General features: G+C 36.4%; 2 protein-coding genes across 5 annotated transcripts in view; one reads left to right on the forward strand and one right to left on the reverse strand.

Moving 5' to 3' along the window:
• BDP1 (B double prime 1, subunit of RNA polymerase III transcription initiation factor IIIB) overlaps positions 1–20,228 on the reverse strand; it is a 50,424-nt gene extending 30,196 nt beyond the window's left edge. For 3 of the 4 annotated variants that reach the window (XM_039320736.1, XM_039320735.1, XM_039320734.1), the window contains exons 1-17: positions 19,815–20,228; positions 17,489–18,050; positions 12,717–12,826; positions 11,753–11,812; positions 10,717–10,872; positions 10,037–10,170; positions 8,428–8,522; positions 7,854–7,908; positions 7,083–7,241; positions 6,219–6,500; positions 5,357–5,516; positions 4,548–4,680; positions 3,914–3,987; positions 3,495–3,719; positions 2,159–2,306; positions 1,257–1,339; positions 860–1,121 (exon numbers count right to left, since the gene is read on the reverse strand). In XM_039320736.1, the coding sequence (XP_039176670.1) occupies positions 860–1,121; positions 1,257–1,339; positions 2,159–2,306; positions 3,495–3,719; positions 3,914–3,987; positions 4,548–4,680; positions 5,357–5,516; positions 6,219–6,500; positions 7,083–7,241; positions 7,854–7,908; positions 8,428–8,522; positions 10,037–10,170; positions 10,717–10,872; positions 11,753–11,812; positions 12,717–12,826; positions 17,489–18,050; positions 19,815–20,077 (2,961 nt within the window). In that variant the 5' untranslated portion in view covers positions 20,078–20,228. Of the gene's footprint in view, positions 1–859; positions 1,122–1,256; positions 1,340–2,158; positions 2,307–3,494; positions 3,720–3,913; positions 3,988–4,547; positions 4,681–5,356; positions 5,517–6,218; positions 6,501–7,082; positions 7,242–7,853; positions 7,909–8,427; positions 8,523–10,036; positions 10,171–10,716; positions 10,873–11,752; positions 11,813–12,716; positions 12,827–17,488; positions 18,051–19,805 lie in introns of all 4 variants that reach the window. The other variant, XM_039320737.1, reaches the window with a different exon arrangement.
• A 1,777-nt stretch (positions 20,229–22,005) lies between these two features.
• Positions 22,006–27,964, forward strand: SERF1A (small EDRK-rich factor 1A). The gene is made up of 3 exons (XM_039320732.1): positions 22,006–22,161; positions 25,989–26,097; positions 26,318–27,964. Exons 1-3 carry the CDS (start codon positions 22,155–22,157, stop codon positions 26,388–26,390), a joined length of 189 nt encoding a protein of 62 aa, XP_039176666.1. The 5' UTR covers positions 22,006–22,154; the 3' UTR covers positions 26,391–27,964.
• Positions 27,965–27,976: the final 12 nt, after the last annotated feature.

The following is a 27,976-nucleotide window of genomic DNA, read 5'->3' on the forward strand; positions in this document are numbered from 1 at the left end:
ATGGCCAACTTACCACAGCCAACTCACTGCAGCCAACTTGCCACAGGACAACTCATAGCAGGACAATTCAACAAATACATCAGTTAAATGAATGTTGATGGAACCATGGCCAGTAATAATAAAATAAAAAAGTCAGTCCAGAAATGCAAGAGTTACAATAATTTTGATGAAAATGTGGTCGTCAATAATAAAAGTAATTGAATGAAATGATTAATACAGCATTGAATTGTCCCACGGTGATTGTCCCACAGCGAGTTAACTGTGATGGGCTGGCTATGGCAAGTTTGTCGCAACGAGTTGGCTATGGCGAGTTGTCCTAGAGCAGGGGTCCTCAAACTTGTGGACTTCAACTCCCAGAATTCCTCAGTCAGTGTGCCTGGCTGAGGAATTCTGGGAGTTGAAGTCCACAAGTCTTAAAGTTGCCAAGGTTGAGGACCCCTGTCCTAGAGTCTTACAGCATTCCCACGGTCACATGATCAAAACTGGGGCATTGGCAACTGACATCTATTTATGATAGTTGCATTGTACTGGCTGGCTGAAGAATTCTGGGAGTTGAAGTCGACAAGTCATAAAAGGGCCAAGTTTGAAGACCCCTGTCTTAAGTCAAGGGCTACCTGTAATAGATACATTAGCAGAACAGATTGACTTAATTAGAGTAGACTAAACTATCATTCTAGAGCACATGTCTTAAATACAGACAAACAATGGTTCAAGAAGAAATTCAAATTCATTCAGTGAAGGCACTAGTATCTTAAACTATACATATTTCACAGAAGAAAATTTTTATAGGGTGGTATCTAATTCATTTAGCCTTTGATAGTTACAGTTACAGTTATTTTTTTATATACAGCATACTTACAATGGCATTGTTACTTAGAAGTTGACAAGCATTACATTCAGTTTGCATCACAGTCTTTTCAGTGATTACTGCTTCACTTGCTAATTCAGTCCCTGCTTCACTTGTTCTTTTTTCTGTTTCAGTGCTTCTTCCAGGTAGTTCTTGCCTTCTAGCAACCCTTCCTAAATTTGGTTTTGGTCTCTGAAATCGTCCCCTTGCTAATGGTGTAGGCTTAACAGCAGTTTGCTTGCTACTTTCTTGTGAAGTGGATTGGTTCTTATTCCTAAAAAAATCAACCATGAAAAGGCAATAATAAAATGAAGTAATTCCTAAAGCTGGCAATCATTTCGACTCCTATTATTAGTGAATAAAGAAGAAAATCCTTGCCCAAATTCTGAGTTTTTCTCCCCATACTTACGTAGATTCTGAATCCAAACCCTGGCAACGTGTTTCAGTAATCTCAGCTGTGATAATGCCAGGTGCATCATTCTGCTCATTTTCCTAAGAATTAATCATAAAAAAACAAACAGCTGAACCTTTTCAAAACAAATCACTCTCAAGTAAAATTTAGAAACACTTTATTTTACCAGATTTCAAGTTTATATTCTAATTAGATGGCATCTTAAGAATATTAATTTTCACTCATCTCAAATACAGATAATACATTCTAGGCACATGACTAGTGAGCATTCTCAAAGCAAACGAACATGAAACTGGCAGCAGAGACCTTTCAATGCATTCCATAACTTCCTAGTCCTATTCTTGCCAAGAAGTATGCTAAATGGCAAAGAAATAAAAATATTAACCAACATTTTTGATTCTTATATCTCTTTCCTTCCCAAAAGAAATTGAAAATATATTCCAAACCTTATTCAGACACTAATTATTTATACAGTTTCTATTCTGTTTTTTTAATCGGTCATACAGATTGTAGAAGCAGGATTATGTAAAATATCTTTCTTCTCTTTAAAGAAATAAAGAATTTTACAAAACCTCTGAAAAACAATTTAGAAAACATGCTGTGTCCCTTTCTAGTCCTGTTATTGCCTCTTACTGTATATCATTCCGGAGAAAATCGTTAATTGCAATAATTATTTCTGCTTTAGTGGCGCACCCTGGAGGGCCCTAACTCAGCATTCACATACATTCAAGCAGAAACTGTTGGTTACCATACTCTACATTGATTCAAAATTAGCTGTACATTACTGTGCAATGTACTATGAAATGATATGGTGGGTTATAAAATAATTTGAGGCAAGAGTAATAATTGAAAGTTTTCAGTTCCTCAGGCAACACATATAAATCCAAACTAATGTATACCTTCTCTACTGCACTGTCAGACCCAGACTTGTTGAGCTTGCCTTGAGCAGATGCTTCTTTCCTGCCAAACACTTTACCGATATTCGGTTTAGGTCTTGTCCATCGACCTCTCACTTCCATCTTTCCCACAAAAGCTTTTTGACTCTCTCTACAAAAAAGCAGTGGGGAAAAAACTGATTTGAAACTTAGAGTTATTTAGATGAAATGGGACATTCAGATAACCTGTTTTTAATGACTAAGACTATTCCAAAGGAGTGGGGTCAAAAAAAGTCAACATATAAAAATGGCAAGGTTTTAGCTGCCCAGGAACAGCTGCCATCTTGACTTTTTAACTTCTGCTGCACAGGCCCACATTATACTGCTAACATTAAGCCAAAAGAGAAGAGAGAAGGAAAAAAGAGCTAGTAATAAAACAAGAAGTAAATCTTCTTAAATATATTTATGATTTCAAAAGCAGAACTCCCAAATAAAAATTAAGAAAACTCTGATATTTTACATATATATCATTTTTACCGTTAGAAAAATTCCCATACTTAAGTCTTTCAAAATTTAAAAGTACACTATTTTCTCCTGTCTGAGAAAGATTTGGAGATCACTTTTTCTCCAAAATCTATAATATTACAATTTCTTCATTACATACCTGCAAATCAGTCTTTGTTCACATAACTCCTAGCAATTCCCTCAATATCAAATTATGTCATCTTCCCATATTTAGGCCTTTAAGAGCCACCTACTTAACTACAGCTGGATATATTGTGGTGAACTGTTATAAAATGCTTGTGTGTGTATGTGTGTATGTGGGCATGCACCTGTGGATGTGGATGTGTGCAGGAAGCTGAATTCTAGGCCTGTCTTAGCCATGAGAGCCAGCTGGGTGACTTAGGGCCAATCACCTTCTCTCAGACCAACCATCACACAGGTTTGTTGTTGTGTGGAAAATAGGAGGCATGAGAATTAGATATGTTCACTGCCTTGAGTTACATGTATATATATTTACATACAAACATAAAAGGGCTGAGATAAAATAATAAGAATGCAAATAGAATTAGAACAAATTGTGGCAAAAGAAAGCAAAGATAGTAGTAAGCACTTTGGATGCAATCCCAAAACATCTAGAGTGCCACTTGAAGACCATTGACATTGACAAAATCACCATCAATCAATTTCAAAAGACAGTTTTACTTGGAATAGCTTACATCCTGAGACAATACCTTTACTACATCAAATATCTGCCTATCCCAAGTCCTTGATAAGGACTCAATAGGCAAATAAAACTTCCAAATCTAGTCTAAATGCTAATTGCTGACTCTGCGACAAATCATAATAAATAACTTACTCTGTTACTCTTATGACGTCACTGCTTTCATTGCATGTTACCTCTGTAGCAAATCCAGATATGGAAGCAGCTTTATTTTGTACAAGTGACTCAGAAGAAACTTTAACAATTAATGGGTTACTTGCTAGAGGTTCTGTTTTTTCAGATGCTCCTGTTAAGTCTGATTCAAAGTTCTGCAGCTGCACCTCCTGTGTGGGCTTTTCAGGAATTGCCCTATCAGTTTCCCTGCAAATAAATTGGAAATATCCATTTTGCACATAAAACAGAATCTCTGAAAACTTAATCAGGATAAAACAGGGTATTAGGAAAGTCCCTATGCATTTTTCTTCAAATAAGTGATCCCAGCCTTTTGCCTTATCACAAACTGCCCTAATTCTTAAACTATCATATAGAAAACAACATTTGGTTCTTTTACTCACATGATTTCTTGACCACAATTTTGTGATGCCATATTCTGATTTTTATCCAGTTTATCTCTTACAGCTACTTCATTCTGCAAGGAAACCAAAATAGCATGATCTCATTATGAAATACACAACAATTGATTTATATCTTGCACTTAACCACCAACCACAATTCATCAACCACAAGGGTTGGACTCATATACTAACATACACTAAATAACAAATGAACAATTATGATGCAATGTATAAACCAGGACTATGTGTGAAAAAAAGGAGTAAAAAGAGAAGTAAAAGGTTGAAAGAAACAGAAGTGAAATAATGCCAGAAATAACTGGAGGATGTACTACCAGATTAGCAATGGGATGTTTTTAATCAATCCTAGTCCAAACATATTGCAGCTAATACCAAGAATTTATCAATATACCTATACAGTAAATACAGGTCCAGAGTTTTCCCACCTTCTATCTCTGAACACAAAGAGCTGTTGTCAGAACCAATATCAATATTCAAATATTTGGGCTCACTGACCTTCCTGGAATGGAGCACAAGTCTTTAAAATGACATGTTTATAGTATATATTTAATATAGATATTCCTGAAATAAGGAGAATTAGCAAGCTGTAACATAGAAAAGCTAATAAATATTTTACCTTGGCTTCAGTGGACTTTTCAAAATCTTCTATATTTTCTTTTGGAGTCATTTGAGACACCGAATGCTGGTCTACATGGTATTCAGAATTAAGTGATGAAGCATCCTCCTGTCCTGGTTTACTTTTTTGAATACTGAAAATATTAGAATATATAAAAATACTATTATTTTTCCTCCCCCCCCCAACCTATGAAGAACTCATGGAATTTCTCTCTTCATATAATGTGTAAGCCAAGAAACAGACTTATCCTAAAAGTTATACAGGCAAGTACGGTGGCACTATATTGTTCAGTGAGCTATACTCACGTTTTTATTTTTAGGACATTTTTATGTCCTTACTAATGTACAAACTACTACAGTTCTATATATTCTCATAGTAACAATGGGAAAAGAAAAAGTCAGCATTTTTTATAGTACAGGTAAAAATCAAAATTTACAGGGAAAAACCTTTATCTCAAATAACCAGGCTGTCATAGTTAGAGAAAAAGTATCAGAGGAGAAGCTATTCATACTGCACAATTGTCAATTCATTGTTTATTAGAGGCAAAGCAGATTTCTCCTCATCCAAATAAAAAAGTAGTTTTCAACATCCCTAAGTTGTAGCAAGACTGAGGTTCATATAAACATCAACATGCTGAAAACAAAATAATTTACTGAACTAAATCTGAATATATTGTTGTTTCTTAAATTACACAAGAAACATTTAAAATTAAGCCATATAGGAGAGATTCTCATAAAGCAAGTTATAAAAATGTGTTGTGCTTTGCAAGATTGCCTTAATACAGTAGAAAGTGCACATATAACTTATACCTGTGGTCTTTTCCCGCCTCTTCATTTAATCTGATACAGCATGGTGGTTCTTCTTTATCCGTGATAAGAATTTCATCAGAGATTGTTCTGTTGGGGACTTCCAGTTCATCACCAACTTCCCCAGTGCCACTTATCTCATCGTTAGCCAATATATTTTCCCCTAAGAACAGATTGTCATGCATTAAACATATTTCGAACTGGCCATAACTGTTAAACATATCCATACTTAAATAGAAGCTGAGCCCACAGTTATATTCACAGTGCTGTAATCATTTTTTCTGAATGAAATTGAAGAGTGCTTTATTGTGCATTGTCCTGCCTCATCACATAACACATTATACAAAAAAAAAATCAATGACATTATGGCTTTGCATTGTAGGCGAATCAAGCCATAGATGTTTAATTCCCTCCAGTACAAAACCAAAACTTCCTGTTTGTGCCAGGATCTTCCCATGTAAATAAACTAAGTTTCAATGGAAGGTTTATCGTATTTCTCCATTTACATTTGTTATTTTCCTTTCTTTTAATTGTTCACAAGTAATGGGTTGGATTCAGTATGAATCATCTTCCAGATAAAAGCAAAAGAGTTAGGATCTTCCATTTCCCTCGTGTGTCTTCTTCCCAAATATTTAGGAGAGTTCTGGAGACCAGGAGGAAAGTGGCACAAGGGATGGTGTACAAAAATAGAGAAGAGGGAAGAAATTAGGTGCCTTCCACTAATGGCAACATTCCAAGTAGAAATCTGTCCAGGAATGATTTGCACTAGTGGAATAAAAGGTAAATTGAATTCAAGTTCAGAAATTAGCAAAATCTAATTAGCATAGTATCTCAATGATATAACAATAGCATTTCAGGAGCTTACTTTTCTTTCTAGTCCTTTTTTCTTCCATCATTTCTGCTGGAATAATTCTTTCTTCAAGAAGATTGTCTGTCTCCTGTTCAGTATCTTTTTTCTTTCTCTTTCTTTTCTTTTTTGTCACTGCTGATTCAATAACTGTTTGCTCTTTTGCCTGTTCCAAAATGCTAGGAGATTCTTCATTCTCCTTTTCAGCTGTTTCAGCATCTACTTCTATTTCCATGTCAGAACTTCTATCATCCTGATGGTCATCCGGACCATGATTAGACTGTCCATTTACAACTTTATCTATCAAAGGATACGATATTAAGCCAAGGTATTCCAAATAATAAAAAATAAACTTGTTCAAACAGCATGAACAATATGGTCTATCTGTTTTTTTCTGTTTAGGGTAAGAAAATATCTCTGAAATGATAACCCAATTGGGTCACAGGTTGTCTAGTATACAAAATCTATCATCAAAAGTTATCAGGATTCTTAAAGTAGAATCAAATTATTCTAATTTGATCAATAAAAATGCAGGGATTTATCTAGGCAATTGTCAAGAATCAAGACCGAATCAAAGGCACACACACACACACATCAGAGTATCTTCTACATTCAAGTGTCCTACAACTACTGTCCTTGTAATTAATCATTTTCCACTCTTATCTTATTAAAAACTGTAATGCAGTGGCAACATCTGAGAAGACTCTGGGAATAATACCCAATAATATTGGTGCCTGGATTAACTTTTAGACCTTAATATATGTATTTCTAATGTTCTATAAAAAGAACAGAAAACCACTTTATCAGAATTTTGAGGCAGAATGCCACATAGCAAAGACTTTGCATGACTTTGCAAACGATTTTAAGTATTCTTAAAAATACCTTTTCGCTTTTTCTGAGATCTTGGTGTATTTCTCTTGTTAACATTTTTTTCTTTTTGATGCTGACATGCCACAACTTTATCTTTCTTCTTCCTCTCATTTTCCAAGATCTTCTCAAGGAGTTTCGTAAAAAAACTGAAGTCAAAAGGTCTTTTTTCTTCTGTCCAAAAAAGAAATGATGTGATAAGTTACTGAACATAAAAGATAATTTATTAAATGGAATAACTGAAGTAGCTATATCATCAACTTTAATTGTGTTTATTACAATAAGCCTTGCTTATTTAAAAAAACATGAAACAGTGAATGTGTGACTTTTAATATGTCAGGATTTAAAAAACATTTCAACTATTTAAGATTAATTAAAATATTTTGTAAATATTACAGTTAAGGAAGTATTTAGATGCATATCTGTCTGAGAAATGTTAAGAGTAAAATCTAATGGTATGTTGGAGCCTATACTCTATAGAAAAAATGGTCTTATTTTCAGCCTGGAATCTTCATACTATAAGGTCAAGCGTCTGATTTTGAGAGAACATGGAAAATTGCAACAAGAATAAAAAAATAAAAAAATTCCCCTCAATGATCAGAGTTCTATTAATTAATTTAATATTAAATTAATTTAAATAAATGAAATTATTTATTAATTAATTTGAAGAAATGAAATAAGCCCTTCAGCCTGAGATTCATACTGTGAAGATGCAGTCCAATAAATTTTATTAATGCACATATACAATGTTTTCAAAGGGAAAAGATAGCATATACCAATACTTACTAAATGCTTTATCTATTCTCCATCCATTGACTTTTTCTTCCCGCTTAAATTTATTCTAAAAACAGAATGTTATAACATGGTAATTACTTTATTGAGAAATAATATTGGCTTAAATCCATACTTAATCCTACTCAGAGAATGAAAAGAGAGGGTTGTATGTCTTTATTCTCATGTATGTTTTCTAGGTAATAGAGACAGAATTTTTAGCATCCATAAAGCAAGTTTACTTGAACAAAAGCAAAGTTAATGCTCTGGATTCATATCAGAAAAAAACTTTATGATTAAAACTGTAATCCAATGAAACATACTGATAAGTAGACATTAGTTCTATTAGAAATAATAGCCATACTAATGAGAATGAAAATAGTATGATGAGTAAAAATAAGAAGCCTAAAAGAACATGAACCAATTAATCTACATCAGAAGAATGCATGGTATATTTTCTGATATTGCCAGGGGCAAATTAAATTGAAATGATGTAAAGTAATGCATAGTAAGACACCATAAAATATTAAATACACAAACTAAGGAATATCTTATTGATCCTGTTGATTTTTTTCTTGAAAATGTTTACCTTGATTTCTGTTCTTGCTCTGTGAGGAAAAAGCTGACTAATCATCGAAAAGTCAGTTCCTACCATACTTATAGCTAAGAAAAACATGTCTGTTTCTGTAATTTAAAAAAAAGATAAAATATGGTTAAAGCAACTGTCATTTTAACATATCAGTGTCAATCTTAAACAGATTATAAATTAATCTAAATATCAAAATATCATTCTTTTCATAATCATCAAAAAATGGTCTGTATTTCACTGTGGGAAATTATATGATCTGCCTTACTTAGAACTTCATCCAGAGTCAGTCTGTCACTTTCAAGTATTACAGAAAAGGTGGAATATCCAGGAGTCTGAGGCTTTTTGCATACAAAGTAAATAATGTACTGTTGAATTATCTCCTATTTTTAAGTCACATCAGCACTAACCATGTCTATTACATGAATTGTACATTTTAATAAGAGTTGAAGATGCCCTTACTTTCCCCAAAGTTTCAGTTAATTGAAGAATAACTGAGCTTTCTAAATATTCTAAACACAAAGGGTATTTTAAAGTTATTCACTCCACATGTTCTTCTTTGCAAATGAACTATATAATCACACACAAATCCCAATATTGATCTATGAAAAATTGTCCTATTACTTACCAGGTGTAAATCACCTAATGAATTATTTCAACAAGAATTATTTCTAATTCCTCATAACTCATTAAAAAAAATACAAGGAATTGCTGGTCTGAGATATTGAGGAGTCTTTGGTGTTCTCTGAGCTTGGTTGTTTTCAGACATTTTATAATCCAGCTACGTTACAACATTATGCTAATGACTGTGAGGTTTGTGCTCTGTTTATATTCAGAAGCATGCCTGCCAATATTCATGTGGGTGTGGTTTTCTTCATGGTAGTTCCTTGACTGGGTATAGTTTCTGAATGCTGCATTGCAGTTTCTCCTATGAATGGTGATCCCATGGGTGTGCCTCTGATTTATCAATTTACAGCATCAATCAAACTGAAAGTAGGTAGTGACGCAGAGGTTGATGAGATCCATGATTCCAGGCATTTCAATGTAGGTTAGGTGTGTTGTATAGAGCAATTCCTGGAAGCTTGGCATTCAGATAAATCAGCCATCAATATGTATCAATAAGCCATATGTACACACCATTCAAAAGAGACAAAAGCTAAGAAGGAAACAAAAAAGACCAGAACACATACCCTCCAGTGGCCAACAGCCATATAAGCAGGGACTGATAACAGACAACAATCAAAATACCTTAATCAAGGAACCACCACTGAGAAAAACCACACACCCACCAACATTGGCAGAGCAAGCTATTACCGTATATATAAAGAGGGAAAAAATCCCACACAGAATAGCACTGATGTTACCTATTCAGGTAATGATATGTCTGCAGGATAGCAACCAAACTCAGGGAGTACCAGAGTCTACAATTCAACCCTGAGCTACATATATATTCTTCTATTGATATCTGACTTTTTGGCAGTAAATATATTTCATATATATTCTTGCAATCTGTAACAATTAAAATGCATATATCCTTCACTGATACATACTGAAAGATGCATATTATATACCCTAATATGCTTCTGTGCCTATAGCACTAAGTTATACAAACCTTTTTCTGACCAGGGTCTAGTATAATAGCTTTTCCTGAAGCTTGAATATGTTGTTGAGGAACCACACTCAAAGATGGGGTCATTTTCTTCCACCACACACTGTCCTTTTGTCCTTAAAACCTCTACAGTTAAACTAAATAGCAATAACAACAAGAAAATAATTGCATAAGAAATGCCATAAGAAGCAATGACATCTTAGGAACAATTGTCTTACTAATAATGGAGAAAATTTGCTACCTGTGTTGAAAAACAGCAAAAGATATAAATGTCCAAGAAAGAATGACAAACTGATGAAAGATTTTTTTGCCTTTAGTACTGTTAAAGCAGCAATATATAACTTTGCTTTATATTATCTTTCCAGGATGATAAAAATGTAATTCAGTAAATTAGATTATTATGAAACCCTTCCTCAAGACAAAGGACATTTATTACATGTATAAGAAATATTTTGGGGGGGAAATACATAACTGTCCTATAGAATATCTTTCCAAATTAAATACTAGAAATTTCAATGGGATTTACAATATAAGTCATAGGATATAAATCTTTAAAAGAAAAGCAAAACAGTCCAAATGAGGGAAATCTTACCTCAAGTACCCAAATATCCTGACCAATATTGAGCACTTTTATAAATGGACACCAATTTTAAAACATAAATTGACTGATACCAAAACCTAACCTTTCTTCATCCAGAATAATTGAGCCATCTTCTGCAACTTTCACTCGAGGGACTAAAAAAGAGCCATCTTCTTTCCCCCCTCCTCCTCCTGCCTGTTCTTCATCTTCTTCTTCTTCATTTTCATCTTCATGATCAGCAACATTTTTTTCTTCAGGCCTGAAATTTGGGGAAGTAACAGTTCAAATAACATTAAGGTCTTTTCATATTTCCTTTTTTTTAAAAAGTATCATTACAAGAATCATTGCATCATTTTTTTTAGCTGCAGTATAATTTTTTGCTGGGTGTTATGTGCATATTCCTTACACTAACTCACCTATACCTAAAAGATTGTATCAGATTCTGACTGCATATTTATACAAATATAAACTTAATACCTCCAGCTCTAAATTATGGCTTAGGCATTGGATATGAGAATGGGCAATGGTTTTTATTCTTTAGCTGATTTCTTGATTGCAAATGTTTCTTTGTTATTAAACATAGTATGGAATTATTTATGCATTAATCCTCTAACACAGCATTGAAAATCAGCACTTAAAAGTTGGGTTACCTTAGAATTGAATTAAACTTATTTAATTACACTATATAAAAATATTGGTTACATGCTTAAAGTAGCAAAATAATAAGAGGAGGGAGTTTTATGTATGTTTGCCATCTTGAGTTACATATAAAGTAATAAAGAAAAAGAAAGAAAGAAAGAAAGAAAGAAAGAAAGAAAGAAAGAAGGAAGGAAGGAAGGAAGGAAGGAAGGAAGGAAGGAAGGAAGGAAGGAAGGAAGGAAGGAAGGAAGGAAAATTTATAAGCAAAAGGAGATTATAGAGCCGAGCATCCATTCATGCTACTTGCCCCTGATTTTTAATTATAATTAATAAAATCAGGATTTCATCAAAAGACCAACATAATTAATCTGGGATTAGGATTATGTTTTAAACCAATAATTTAGTTTCAGCAATATTAAGCAAACACATTTTTTATTTTTTACAATTATATTATTGATCGCACATTTCATTAATACTATTTCAAAAAAGAAACAAATTACTCTTTTGCTTGCGTCATTGTAGAAGTCTTTTCTGTTTTCTTCTCTTCAATCAATGAAGACCTATTAAATATTGAAAAATGCATACTTAATAATTCATTTAATCTAACAAACTTCTAAATTTCATACTGCATAGATCAAATGCAATTTAATTGTGTATTTTAACTATCCTAAATGCTAGCATGTTAGAGTATATTGTACACCCACACAAATATAATTTGATTTATTCATATAAAGTTCAGTAAGACTGAACTAAGATAAATCTACATGGTTTCTCAATTAGTGAATCAGGATAATAAAGCACAGCTCTAATCAGTTTTCACAATATCACAATAATTTCCTGAAAACAACAGATAACAGCAATATGATTTAAGTCCGCTTACTTAGGAATGTTAAATTTTCAACAAAGAATAAAAAAAAACTATGCAAATGTTTATATATACCAAAACCAAGAATACAGTGCCATTGATTTCAATAAACTTGCCCTGTAACAATTTGGCAAAGTTCCTAGCTACATTTTATTATATTTCTACTCATTTGGCCAGTATACAGATGCACATGTATACAAACCAACACTATAGATATATTAGTAATTTTTAGAAAAACATCTAGAAGCCAATGTTTTATAAGTAAAAGACCACTAAACTTAACACCTCAGTTGTTTAGGGTGTGAGCCCAAGATAACAAAACTTTTGTAAAAAATAAAGAATGGGTAAGAAACAGTGGTGGGATTCAAATATGTGAATAACTGGTTCTCTGTGTGGATGCCGCTTCTGGAAGTCCATTCTGGGCCTGGGCAACAAAATATTAGCTACCAGTTCTGCCGAAGTGGTGCAAACCGGCTGAATCCCACCATTGCTGAGAAACCATACAAGGCACCCTGAGATCTTTAGAGGATGCACATAATGTAGATCTAATGAATTAATAAAAACATTACAAAACATTACAAAAGAAAATATGCACTTACTTCATAGGATTATTTTCAGGCAAATAATAAATAAAATCTCTCATCATCATTTTGGAGCGATCTTCTGGCGTATTTTTTTCAATTACTGGATATTTAAATTTCAGTTGTTTCTAGAAACATAAATTAATATAGTTTTATGATTCCATCAATTTTTATTTAAATCTTGTTTCAAATTTTATCATTTATATATATTTAAGAGCTTTCCATTTGCCATATTCAGTTGCTAGCTTGTTTTATTTTTTGTTTTGCTGATATAACTATCTGCTATTATTTTAATTATTTTAATACATTTTATAATGTTGAGAGATAGCAGAAAAAGATATACAGTGGGGCAAAAAAAGTATTTAGTCAGCCACCAATTGTGCAAGTTCTCCCACTTAAAAAGATGAGAGAGGCCTGTAATTGTCATCATAGGTAGACCTCAACTATGAGAGACAAAATGAGAAAACAAATCCAGACAATCACATTGTCTGATTTGGAAAGAATTTATTTGCAAATTATGGTGGAAAATAAGTATGTGGTCAATATCAAAAGTTCATCTCAATACTTTGGTATATATCCTTTGTTGGCAATGACAGAGATTAAACGTTTTCTGTAAGTCTTCACAAGTTTGGCACACACTGTTGCTGGTATGTTGGCCCATTCCTCCATGCAGATCTCCTCTAGAGCAGTAATGTTTTGGGGCTGTCGCTGGGCAACACGGACTTTCAACTCCCTCCAAAGGTTTTCTATGAGGTTGAGATCTGGAGACTGGCTAGGCCACTCCAGGACCTTGAAATGCTTCTTATGAAGCCATTCCTTTGTTGCCCGGGCGGTGTGTTTGGGATCATTGTCATGCTGAAAGACCTAGCCACGTTTCATCTTCAATGCCCTTGCTGATGGAAGGAGGTTTGCACTCAAAATCTCATGATACATGGCCCCATTCATTCTTTCCTGTACACAGATCAGTCATCTTGGTCCCTTTGCAGAGAAAAAGCCCCAAAGCATGATGTTGCCACCCCCATGCTTCACAGTAGGTATGGTGTTCTTTGGATGCAACTCAGCATTCTCTCTCCTCCAAACACGATGAGTTGTGTTTCTACCAAACAGTTCTACTTTGGTTTCATCTGACCATAGGACATTCTCCCAATCCTCTTCTGGATCATCCAAATGCTCTCTAGCAAACTTCAGATGGGCCCGGACATGTACTGGCTTAAGCAGGGGGACATGTCTGGCACTGCAGGATCTGAGTCCCTGGCAGCGTAGTGTGTTAGTGATGGTTGCCTTTGTTATGTTGGTCCCAGCTCTCTGCAGGTCATTCACTAGGTCCCTCCGTGTGGTTCTGAGATTTTTGCTCACCGTTCTTGTGATCATGTTGACCCCACGGGGTGAGATCTTGCGTGGATCCCCAGATCGAGGGAGATTATCAGTGGTCTTGTATGTCTTCCATTTTCTAATTATTGCTCCCACAGTTGATTTCTTCACACCAAGCTGCTTGCCTATTTCAGATTCAGTCTTCCCAGCCTTGTGCAGGTCTACAATTTTGTTTCTGGTGTCCTTCGACAGCTCTTTGGTCTTCATCATAGTGGAGTGTGACTGTTTGAGGTTGTGGACAGGTATCTTTTATGCTGATAACAAGTTCAAATAGGTGCCATTAATACAGGTAATGAGTGGAGGACAGAGGAGCCTCTTAAAGAAGAAGTTACAGGTCTGTAAGAGCCAGAAATCTTGCTTGTTTGTAGGTGATCACATACTTATTTTCCACCATAATTTGCAAATAAATTCTTTCCAAATCAGACAATGTGATTGTCTGGATTTGTTTTCTCATTTTGTCTCTCATAGTTGAGGTCTACCTATGATGACAATTACAGGCCTCTCTCGTCTTTTTAAGTGGGAGAACTTGCACAATTGGTGGCTGACTAAATACTTTTTTGCCCCACTGTACGTTTAAATTTTAAAAGTGTATTTGTATGATATAATGAAACCATAACTAATTACCACTAAATGAAAATTTGTCATACAACTTACGCTACCATATTCAGAAAGCAATTCATTTTCTGCAGCCCCTCCCCTTACTTAGATGGAAGAATTAGAATGGGTGAGATCGACCAATTGATCTCAATGTGAGAGAGCCTACTAATCACACATTGACTTAAATCCCTGTTATTTGCCAAAGGCATCAGATAGAAATTAAGAAGCATTGAAGAGCCTTTGAGGGAGAGGAGAGTCAATGGAAGCTCCCGGGTGCCCGTAATATCGCGCGAATTCAGGCATTGATCCTCTTTTGCAGAGAATGGGAGCCTAAACTTTCACAGTGTTTGCTCCTGCCCCCAACTCCTTTCCGCCACTGCCGGAACAATTTTCACAGGACGGAGACCTTGGGGAAACTGGAAGCTCCATCTGCATGCAAATGCACGCTTAGAAACGGAGTGCCTCGCTCTTGGCTCAGTTTTCTCTGGAAAAAGCCATTTCTCAAACCACTTCCTGGCGAAAACAAGCCTCCAGAGTGAGCGTGTCTCTCTCTTTGGCTACATTTTCGCAGGAAAAAGCCATTTCTCAAGACCTTTCCTAGCAAAAACAAGCCTCTGGAGCAAGTGCGCTTTGCTCTTTGGCTAGGTTTTTTCAGGAAAAAGCCATTTCTCAAGCCCTTTTCTAGTGCAAACAAGCCTCCAGAGGAAGCGCGCCTCACTCTTCTTCAGAGCAATCCCGCGAAAACAAGCCTCTAGAGTGAGTGCACTTCCTCCAGAGGCTTGTTTTTGTCAGGAAGGGGCTTTAGAAATGGCTTTTGCCGGCAAAAACACGCCTCCAAGCCCTGATGCTGGCGGAGTGAGGCAGCGGTGGCCAGAGCTTCTTTTGTTGCCCTGCGCGTGGTGACGGAGAACAGAGCTGTAATGGAGGTTAATGAAGGAAGGCTTTGGGGAAGCAAGGGGAGATGGAGAAGGGTCTACTCTGGCCACCGCTGCCTCACTCTGCCAGCATCAGGGCTCGGAGGCTTCTTTTCACCAGAAAAAGCCATTTCTCAAGCCCCTTCCTGACAAAAACAAGCCTCTGGAGCAAGCGTACCTCATTCTTTGGCTCCGTTTTAGCCTGGAAGAGGCTTGAGAAATGTCTTTTTCTGGTGAAAACAGAGCTACAAACTGAGGTACACTCATTCCAGAGGCTTGTTTTCGCCAGGAAAAAGCTATTTCTCAAGCCCCTTCCTGGCGAAAACAGAGCCAAACCACACCTAGCTCTTATTGAGAGCAATCCTGAGAAAACAAGCCTCTGGAGCGAGACGGCCTTATTGAGAGCAATCCTGCTCTGAACCTCCATTTCCTTTCACTTAGAAGGGACAGAAAAACTCAAACCTGCCGCTCAAACACCTTTCATCTGAACGGAGACCTGAATCACATGGAGTTTCAAGCAGTCACACAGAGCGTTCCTTTCCATTTCTGAAATGCCCCATTGCAGGCACACAGACCTTCCAATCTCTCTCAGGTCTGTATTTGGATAAAAAGTGTTTGAGCGGCAGCAGCTTAAGTTTCTCCACTCCATCCTGAAGGAAGAAACCGGAGACACAGAGCAGGATTGCTCTCAAGACGATGCAGGTGCACTGCGTGTGCCGGCCTTATCGAGAACAATCCTGCTCTGCGCCTCCATTTCCTTTTACTCAAGCCGCTGCCCCTCAATGAGTGACGAGGAGGAGGAGAGGAGGAGGAGGAGGAGAGTGGGGAGCATTTGTGCCAGCCAGCCAGGCAAGGACTAGGTTGGGCAGGGTCACTGGCTGGCTGGGGAGAGCGATCATGGCCGCTCAGGTGGTTGCCGCTGCTGCCAGCTTGGATGTGGGTGCCAGGGACCTGGCCCCATGATGCCTCCCCACTCAGTTAAAGGCTTCGTTCCTGCACTCAAACCAAGGTTGGCGCATGTGAGCGAGCAACACACCCAGGCCACGGACGGCATTGGTTCCTGCACCTGGCCGACTCCGATTCCACACTTTGCCCCATAGGCATGCAAACAAAACAAACACTTCTTTAGCCCCCTAGAGAATGGAAGCTTCCGGGGGCCATTATCTCTTTTGCAGAGAATTTGTGTTTGAACTCACACAATATTACGGCACCCAGAGCTTCCACTGTCAGCACAAAAAGTATTTCCAAGCCAGCTCTCCTCTCCTTCAAAGAGAAAGAAACTGCGGCAGAGAGGAGACAGATTTTGCAGGAAAAGAAGGGGAAGCAGTTATGGGAAGCAGGGAAGGAATAAGGTGAATATTGCAGAGCCTCTGCGGTCAGTCGCTCGTAAGGGCAAACAACTGCTGTGATGCTGCAATAGTCGTAATTTTGGGATTTGTTCATAAACACTAGGGGGCACTGATCACATAACTTCAAATGAGCGTTAAGTGAACACTCGTAACTCAGGGATTACCTGTACTTCCATATTGTAACAAGAGATTCTTCACTTCTCACAAGTGAAGACTGCCTTAGTTCAATAGTAGGGCCCAAGATCTACATGCAAGAGGTCACAGGATGAAATCTATTATTTCCAGATAATGATAAAAAATCTTCTCTGAAAGACCTGGTTAAAGACAGATCATCATGGAGAAGATCTACCCATGTGATCACTAGGAGTAGAAAACAATTTGATGGTGCATAATCACTCTCTAGAATTAAGAAATTTTTGCCATTCAACACTGAAAAAAATACCAAGCTGGAAAAATCAATTATCTGATTCACTATAGGATAGCTTCATCACAAAAAACAAGCTAAAGCCCTTTCTATTTCATTCTCTGATACTTCAGATTATAATTAAAAAATAGTTACTTTCTCTTTCTTCAATTCTTCTTTAAGCATCTTCCTTAGCTTCTGACTTTTGATAATTTTCTCACGATCTGAACAAATCCTTTTTTTATTCGTTGAAGCAGATTTTGTCTGCGTTGTTTCCTCTTCCATCAATATTTCTTGGGTGGGTCTTTCTTTGAGGGGCGAGCTTGTGTTCTTCAGGAGAGCTTCATCGTTTCTTTGAGCAGGCATACACATGTTAGGTTCTTTACTAGCAGATTTTTTAAATGGAGAGAACTGTGGCACTTGAGGAGCAGAAGTTTTCTTTTCGGGCAATATGGAAGACTTGGGAGAACTTTCTACATCGATCTTTTCAAGTAAAGATGTTTCTTTTTGAAACAAAACATTACTAAAAGCAGGAGAGTGAGGTCCTTGTTTTAGAGAGCATTTTGATGACGAATCAACAGTGGGTTGTATAGGCGGAGGTACAATTTTTGGTTTTATAAGATTAGGCATAGTGGATATCCGTTTTCTTCTCTGTGGAAATCCTTCTGCATTTTTCCTGCAATCTCCATCTCCACTTTTATCACTGGTCTTTTCATTTCTGGAAAATTAAGAGAAATATTAGCTAATGACAAAACTTCTTTGAAAGATAGTAGGGTAATTATGTTATATTATAGTTAACATAATTGTACTATATTATAGTTAATTCTTATGGAAAACACTCAGATGCTCTCAGATTAATCTTGAGACCTAAACAAATATATTAGGATTTTATGGCTAAATGAATATAGCTCAATAAATCAATTTCCCAGAAAAAGAAGGATATTATCAACAAATATTTATTTGGTATATTTATACACTGCCATGATTGGTAGAAAAACGATTCAATAAGCAGGGCAAAATACTACAATTTTACAATGCAGGTTCATGAATCCAGTAGTTATTTAATAAAAAAACTTCTGTGAATATTTTGGGTTTCCTGATCTATACATACCAACTCAGAAATAACTACTACTGAGATTAGTGGGATTTACTTCCATATAAACATATAAAATATATCACAATGCTATAATTAAATCCTGTGCACGTCTGTTAAGAACTAATTAATCTATTTTTATTTTGTGATCTGATTTTGAAAGGCAGAAATACTTTTAAAAACATTAAAATACCATCATGATGACAAGAATAAAAAAGAAAAATGTTAATAAACAGAATTTCAACAACTTTGGTCATATTTTTTAAATATGTACTGAAAACTGATAAATTAGGTTACAAGCAACACATATCAAAAATCTTGCTGCAAGTTAAGTCTCGATTTTTTCCTTTTAATGTTACAGAGTTATTATCTGAGCTCTCTCTGTCTCTGCTTGTACTACAATGTATGTAACACTGTACAAGTAGTCTTTGACTTACAATCACAATGAAGCCCAAAATTTCTGTTACAAAGCTGCAAAGTGAATTTTGCTCTGTTTTGCAATCTTTTTTGCCACAGCTGTTCAGTGAATCACTGCAGTTGTTGAGTTAGTTACACAGTTGTTATGTGTATCTGGCTTCCCCATTGATTTGGCTTGTCAGAAGATCACAAAAAGGGATCATGTGACCACGAGAGACTGCAACCATCATAAATATGAGTCAATTGCCAAGCATCCAAATTGTAATCATGTGATTATGAGGATGCTGCAATGGTCAGAAGTATGAAAAATGGTCATAAGTTACTTCTTTCAGTGCTGTTGTTACATCAAACAGTCACTAAATGAACTGTTGTAAGTTGAGGACAACCTGTACATGTTATCTAATTAGTTATAAGAAGCTGATATTAAAGACTTATGAGATTGGGAGGACTTAAATAGCATAGCCCAAATTTCTGATGAACATACTGACAGCATTATTCATTGTACAGGTGACTGATAATGTTTTATATACTATATTATCATTGGATCAGAATTTGGCTAATGCAATGCTTCTGCATTATCACCACCATATTTGGAAAATTTCTCTATATCAGAACAGCAAGTTGGTAGGATTCCTACAGTCTATTTAATGCCAATTACTCTGCATATTCACACATTACAAGTCACTGGATTCAAGTCCAAACAGCTCTGTTATTAAAACACAAACCTAAAATTCTTTCACACATCTCTTTGAGATGGGAGTTTTGCTGACTCAGAAGAAAGGTATGAACCAGAAGGAAAAAAGCATTTTCAAAGCCGGGTCCTCAAATACCGTAGTAAACGAGCGTCATACATCTAATTTCAAATCTGTCTCTCAAGTCAGCTAAAAGAGGAAACAGGGAAGCTCTAATGATTTCTGGCAAGAAGACCAATGCAAAAGCATCAGTGACAAGCTAAAAACAAACCTAAGTTACCCGATACTGTTGTTACTGTCCCCGCTCAGGTGAAGATCTTCAGAGGCGGTAGCATCATCACCGGGATGGGGCACCGAATTATCCTCGGCCGTAGAAGACCAGGTGGTCGGTGTCGAGTCATGTTGGCTGTCGGCATCAGCGGTGGCGGCGGAGGCGGCCACCGCCGGGATAACTGAGCTTGTGCTGCCTCCACTATGGCCGCTTCTCCCTGCAGCATTCGGCCGTACATTGGGCTTCACGCTAAACCTGGCGCGGCGGAACATGGTGTCGCGAGGGAGAAGCTCCGGCACTAGTAAAAGTCCAGCGTCGCCGGCGAGGCCGCCTCATGTCACCGGCCCCGCTCGGTCCAATTCCAGCTCCCCGCCCTTCCTTTCTGGGAGAGGACTGAATCAGCTGCTCCTAGATGGCGTTAGTCGCGTCATCATTCTGCGACAAAGCAACCAGAAAGGTTTGGTTCTTATTAACTGTTCGCCTGCAATGCAGAAATTGAATATACTAAAGAAAGGGCAGGTGGTTTGTTAATTCATCGTTGGATACGAGATGGGTGGCAAATACATTTTCTAAATAAATCCCATATCTGGTAAAGCCTATGCCATTTTCTATATTTCGTTCCATCTAAAGTCTTGTTCTTATCGCCACCCAGTTGCGCAATTCTGTATCATTATCCTGATTATTTTCATTAAGAATGCCTTAGCCTACAATTCCATTAATGGGGAAGAAGGGACTGTAATTTCCAGAATTTTACACTGAGACACAAGATTAGAAAAATGCCATTATTATAGAAATAGTGTGAGATAAGAACGTAAGTGCCTCTTGAGTTCAAAGATTTTAAAATGTATGTCCTAGTGCAGGAGGAGGCAATTGTGACTTCAATTGCATTAATATAAAATTCACTCTGATACAACAATAGAGAGTAAATCCACTCCCTCTTCCATGTGACAGTCATTCAGATAGTTAAAGATTGTTTCCTTATCTCCTCAATCTTCACTTTTTGTAGCTAAATGCTTCCAGATTCTTTAAATACATCATTTCACACAGGACTTGATTTTCAAACCTCTTACAATCTTATAGTTAGCTAATTCCAATTTCTCATTATTCTTTTTGAACAATAGCTCATTTCTCTGAACCAAATTAATTTGATTACAATCAATGACATAACACAGTCACCAAAATGATTTATTGGAACATCTGTAAAAATTATCATGTACCAGTAATGAAAAATTATTTGAAAACCATATTTATTATTTTCACAAATAACTCAAGGCAGCAAACATATCCAAGACACCTTCCTTCTCCTATTTTCCCCACAACAAAAATCCTGGAAGGTGGGTTGAATTGAGAGAGAGTGACTGGCCCAAAGCTGGCTTTCATGGCTAAGGGGGGGACTTGAACTCATGTCTCCCACTTTCTAGCTTGGTTCCTTAACCACTAGTCTAGACCAAACTGGCAAGAACATAGAGTTGAAAAAGCAGCAAGTTAATATATCATGGGATTTCTGAACACAGACTGATAAGTTTTGGCTCATAACACACAAGACATAACTATGCTTTGAAAAAAGAAAATATGGATAATTGATGTGGCAATACCAGGGGACAGTAAAATAGAATACAAAAAATTGGAGATCTTAAGTATTAAGATCTAAAAATTGAAACTGAAAGATTATGGCATAAACCAGCTCTTGTGTTCTCAGTAGTTATCTGTCCACTGGGTGCTGATATCTAAAAAATTGGGATGGCACTTAGAACATTCAAATGTCAGTTGCAAAAGACCACAGTACTTGGACCCACATATATATTACGCCAATATATAACGTTTTAGGTTCTTGAGAAGAACCCAATGCTTATAAGACCAATAGCAGCTAAAGAACTGACAACTGACTTTCCATCGTTGTGAACAGAGAATAATAATGAGGACTAGAATCGGTGAATAAAAATGCGTTTTTCCTAGCTCTTCTTTCGATAGCAACAGGTTAGATTATTTGAATCATGCTATTCTGTTAGCAGAAAAAAAAAAAGAGTTGACTGGTGACCGCTAACTTGCAAGCTACTGCCGTAGTTCAGACCCAGCGGAAGGACTACAACTTCAGTCAGCTGCTGAAACAGACGTAACCACCAAAGGAGGCGTCTCTAGAATTGCGCAAGCGCAATAAGAGACAGGGCGTCACTGAACAGCTCAATTCGGGACGGAGAGATGTGTGGCGTGACGTCACGGAGGCGGTCCTTTACTTAATAAAAACTTCGGCGGGTGGGGCAAGCAGAAGGTTCTGGTAGTTGGAGCGGTTGGTGGGGAGTTGGACCTTGCGAGCGTAACGGTTGTTATCGCTGGGGTTATTGTTTTGCCATGGCCCGTAAGTATTCGGCCCGACTCCCCCCCTTCCCACCAGTGGGAAGGCAGGCGGTCCCTCACGCTGGGTCGGTGCCCGTTAGGGGGCGAGAGGGGCAGTTCATTGCGCATCGGGCCTTGCGGAGGCAGTAGGCCAGAGAGGGAGGCGCCTGTGCCTGTTGTTCGTGGCATCTCTGTGGTGGGCGGCGATCTTGGGGTCAGCAACCTATTTAATAAAAGTGGAAGCTTCTGCGATGTGTGTCGCAATCGGTGTTGGTTTATGGATTTTGTTACAGTCGCCGCTTATAAAGACCAATAGCAGTAAATATGCATTTACAAGGAAAAGCTGGCTGGGGAAAGGGCAGCTTTGATCCTTCGTTTCCGCGGTTTTTATCCGCTCTCGGGGCGAGGGGAGCCATTCAGTGTTTGTAAAAAGGTCGTGTTGTCAACTGTGGCCCTTATCTTCTAAGTCTGCGAGGTGAACTGACCATATCACCGAATTTATACTCAAATCTGCCTGTGGCTCGGTAGCTCTGAAAAGCTTCGAGAGTCAGCTGTGAAAAACTGTTTGGCATTTGCATTGCACTCAAGTGCAATGACCGCAGCATAAAGCATTACTTGGAAATAGTTGCTTTGCTGAGATCGAAACTGAGCACCATCCTCTATGAGTATTTTAAAGAAGCCCCTTAGCTTGTCTCCTTAAGCAGGTGTTGGCGATTGAGCGTATAGTAATTATGACTTGAACTAATGGTGGATTTCTAGAGGAAAAATAGTTCAGTGTGATCTGCTTTAAAATTACAGAAGTCTAACAGTTATTCCATAAACACAATTGGGCAAACTAAACGTATGTACTAGATTGTAGCTGAAAGTCTGAGAAATGTGTTTAGGGCTGCAACTCAGTGAATCCTTCTAAGCCAGCGGTTCTCAACCTATGGGTCGCGACCCCCATTTGGGGTCGACCATTTTACGGGGGTCGCCAAACAATGTGATCCGCCATTTTCCCCCCTCAGGGGGCGGCGCCGCGCATGCGACGGGGGTCGCCGTCACACAAACGTTGAGAACCGCTGTTCTAAGCACATTACTGCTTTGTGGATATCGCAGCTAATCCAGTAATCTGATTCATGTTTTTTTTGCATTGAAACTTTCATTCAAAAACCTGCAGTTTCTGTGCAGTATTGTATATTTAGATCTTTTGGTTTGGAAGTACAGTCCTTATTGAATGAACTGACAAACTTGGAGTTTTTTTCAGAGACCCAAATTTTTAAATGTGGTACATATACCTTATGATTATAGTGCCTCTTCACTCAAGGAACTAAAAATTATATGCATGGTTGTTTATGTTACTTGTTTATCCTTGCAGTAGTGCTATAAAATAGGTTAGCCAGAAATTGATTCAATTTTCTCCTCTAGCACATTTTTATAAAATGAGCTTAGAAATAAAAAAACACACTGTAGTAATGTGTTTATTTGATGTATTTTATTGGTTTTCAGTCCAGAAAATTGTTACTTGGCTAGAATTTAAGTTTGCTTACATTTAAGTATGCCTGAAAAGTATTGTTCCCCCCCTTTTTTTATAATAAGACTTTAAAAAATATTTTTAAAAGTTACAAGAAGCATTGGCCAAAAGTGGAATTAATAGAATTCAAAAAGATCTTATTTTCAAGACTGATTTCTAACAATGTAAGATAGATTGTAAAAGTAGATCAAAATAAAAAACCACATCCCAGTAAAAATACACTTCAAACTTGAAACATTTGCTTCTGAGATAATTGTAGGATTGAACTATTGTACATATTTTTAAAGTTTCAAAGTCATACTTAATCACCAAACTACTAAAGTGATTCAACAAATGTGCAATTTTCCTAAATTTCATAATGTCAAATAAAATCTTAAAAACTACATTATATTAGTATATTTTATATTAAGGCCCTACAATATTTTTTCATGTGTTTAGCATTTTCAAAATGTTTATATTTTGCTTAAAGACAAAGACCTGCTGAATCAGATCATAAACCTATCTACTCTCACATTCTGTATCACTGGGGCCAACTAGATGTATTTGAGAAATTCACAAGCCAGACCTAGAAGGAAGGCAACAGCCACATTCCCCTGTTGCTTTCTAGCAATAGGCATGCTATTCATAGACACTGATAGCCTGATATTCCATGAGCTATCTACTCTCCTTTTAAAACATCCAAATGGTCTACCTATTTTCACTCATGGCAGCAAATTTCAAAAATTGATATTAATATTAATAATTAAAAAGTTGGAAGGTATCTTGGGATCATCTAGTCCAATCCCCTGCTCAGGCAGAAAACCCTATACTATTTCATACAAATGGCTGTCCAGTCTTATGCTTTTAATAATGTATTATTTCAATCTAGAATCTCACTATTTAGTTTCAAAAGATTACTTTGAGTTTTAACATTATAAGGAAATTTTCTGACTTTTTTGTTATACTGTATGTGCCACTATCAAACCTTGCCCTTGCTTTTAAACTAGATTTCCACATGGTATATTCTTTTCCAGAAAGCTGCTATTTACTTTAGTGTTATGTGTAGAGAGTAAGGGAAATATCTTGATGGAAATATGCAAGAAATATTACTTAGGCAAAAGAGACTAAAACATATTTTAAATCCAGAGAAACAAGGTAACATTGGAAAGCGGCTCAAGCAAATGCCCCTTTAATATGTATGAAATATAAAAAGAGCAAGGGAGTACAATGCAATTAATCTCATTCTTCTATATGTGTGCTTATTTTTATTTTAATATTTCAACTGCTTTACCTGCAATAAATGTTTGAATTGGCCTACAGTTATCATTCCTTTAAGACGGGTCCCCAACCCCCGGTCCATGGACCAGTACCGGGCCACCCAAACAAGCAAAAGTCCATCTGCAAGATGCAGGCAGCACACAAAACCACACACTCTCTGGTCCATGGAAAATCCTCTCTCCACAGACCCGGTCCCTGATGCCCAAAAGGTTGGGGACTTCTGCTTTAAGAGGGTCACTTCAGCTATTTTAGACCTATGAAAGACATGAAGATATTTAAGATGATTTGTGAACAGATCCATTTCATATTTAAATTCTTTTTAAAAATTCTCAAGTGGATACCATTTGGACATGGGTTCATTAAATTAAATTAAGTTGGTCATTTTTAAAAATTTATATTTATGTATATCTCAATAAATTCTGCCATTTAGAATTGACATCTGTTTTGTTTCGTCAGTAGTAAAGACAGAAGCAAGTAATTCATTCTGTTCCCCTGCTGTTTCTTTATCTCTTCTCATATTTTTAATACTTCATTAGTGGCCCAGTGACCTTTATGGTTGGGTTCCTATTCCAAATCAATTTGTGGATGTTTTAATATTTTCTGCTTAATAGTCTTTTACGTACATTATTTTATCAATTGGTTGCATATATTTGCCAAAGTTTATTCTTTCCTGTTTTTCTTATTTGAGCCATTTTTAAAGTCATCTTTTGGTTATAAATACATTTCAGACTGCTATAAAGGAACAGTTGGGGGAAAAGCACAATAGGTTCTTAGAACTGCAAAGATTTGCCGTTCCTAAATATTCAATTTCCTAATTAGTTTTATAGTTTATATAATTTGGGTATGCATTTTTAAAGAGTAGTATATTAGCGCTGCCCAATGTTGATTTGTACCCTAACCCATATAGTTCTACCTAGGAATTCAGCAAAGAAAGTTTCTTGCCATGAAAAGACATCCTTGCATCCAGGACGCACTCTTTAATGCCACACTGGTAGCCGTATTTGATATTGTGGGTTGTATTTTAATAGAAAATGTAATTACCAGTAACTAGCCTAAAACCTGGTCTGTTACTTTTACAGGTGGGAACCAGCGTGAACTTTCCCGCCAGAAGAATATGAAGAAAGCCCAAGAACAGAGCAAGGGGAAAAGAAAAGAGGACGCTTTGTCAGCTTCTCAGAGGAAACAGAGGTATAGTTGCATAATCTGCGACACCTTTCATATCTTAGCTCATGAATAAATAGTACAAGTTCTGCATATAATTTTTCTATGCGCAGAAAAACTAGAAATTTTGCTCTTTTGAATGTATTGATATTAAATTGATGGATTCAGCTCAATACCTGAGATTTATTTGTTGATGTTTTGACTCTATAAAAATTGGCACCACAAACTGACTTTATTCTTTTTACAGAGATTCTGAAATTATGCAGCAGAAGCAAAAAGCAGCTAATGAGAAGAAGACTCATCAGGCAGGAGCAAAATAATATGTGGCTACAGAGAGGACCTAATAATGCTGCAGCATCTCAAAATATAAGGCCTAAAAAGACATATTTGTAAAAGTAGCCAGCCATTAAATGGTTAATGTTTATCTTCTACTTGCTTGCTTGTCCAGTATGCATTTATTTTAGAATGTATAGTGTATTTGCAGCTGACTTGGCTTTGACTGAATTACTAGATTGGATTGCATTTTAAAGTTGTATTTCCCTTTGCATGTCTGTTAGGAACAGTAGCAATAGCCAAAATGTATGTTATTGTTAAAATGTTTGCTCAATAAATTGCTTGTGTGATTATACCAATTATTATATATGCAAGGAGGCTGGGAAATGTATTTGGTAACACTCTTACATTCAGAAGTGATATTTTAAAAGGACAGGTATGTGTACTTGCTTTCCACTTTGTAAAGGTCAGCTGTAAACTTAATCATAAATTATTTTTATAATAAAAATATTGCATGACATTGTCAGAATTGGGTACTGAAGAAGCTCCAATAGATTTCAGTTATTGCTAAAAATATGACATAATTTAGGGAATCCTTTGTCACATTTAGCACAAATAACTTGTCTTTTATCATGTGTTCTAATTGCAATTTTGAGTATTTAATACCATTCTTCAGTAATTGCAAACCAAGATTCTCTATATGTAAAATTGCAATTAAAATCTAATTTGAATTAAAATATAAACTATATTTTGAGTAAAAATTGGTTCAGGATAAGTGCAGCAGTGAAGGAATGGGTTGCTTAATTTTTTTGATATGCAAGATTATTTCAAAGACAGTTGGTAAGGATCTTATTTGAACAATTAGTTTTACATGCATAATTGTGTTTCAGTTTATGACAGAACCAGACTGACCTAGAATTAGATCTAGAGAATCTTATGACAACAGCAACTTCTTCTGAACAATGAAATTTTATTAGCATACATGTCAGTTGGAAGAGGATAAATCAGGGTGACCTTAACTTAATTCTGAACACTTCAAAGACTGTGTGCTAGAGCATACAAAGAACTAATTGCATTGTTTGAAAGGTACAGATAATTCAGAGTCTTTTAGGTCAGAGAAAGCAATTTTTATTGCAACAAAGTAGATATTTTGAAAATGGCTACTAGCTGTGATTTAATTTTTAAACAAGTATTGTGATTTAAATGTGATACATTGGTATAAAACTTAAAGTAGAGATAACCTTGCGTCTTTCCTATGATGTTACTAAATTTTAATTACACGTGAGAATAAAAAATAGGTGGATTTTAGTTAAGACCAACTTGGAGTTTAGGTAAAAAAAAAAATGGTCTTCTGGATTAAGAATAATTTGTAGATATTACAGATTCAGTTCCAGAAAGGTGCTTTAGAACATATGGCAACTGTAAAATGATTGAGAATTAAGAAATATTCCTAACATCTTACCCTACAGCCAGTTTCTATGATACAGTATGTGTTTTGTCTTCATTAATTGGACAACGACTAGCTGACAACAAAAAGTTAAAGAGATGGGATATCTTTACTGCCATCTAGAAATCGTTTGGATTTTTGCAGCTTTGCTGTAATAAAACCCCATTTCACATATGTTTGCCCTCT

This window comes from Crotalus tigris, unplaced genomic scaffold (assembly GCF_016545835.1).
Source record: "Crotalus tigris isolate CLP2741 ecotype Arizona unplaced genomic scaffold, ASM1654583v1 scf7180000023687.2574627, whole genome shotgun sequence".
Lineage (NCBI taxonomy): Eukaryota > Metazoa > Chordata > Lepidosauria > Squamata > Viperidae > Crotalus > Crotalus tigris.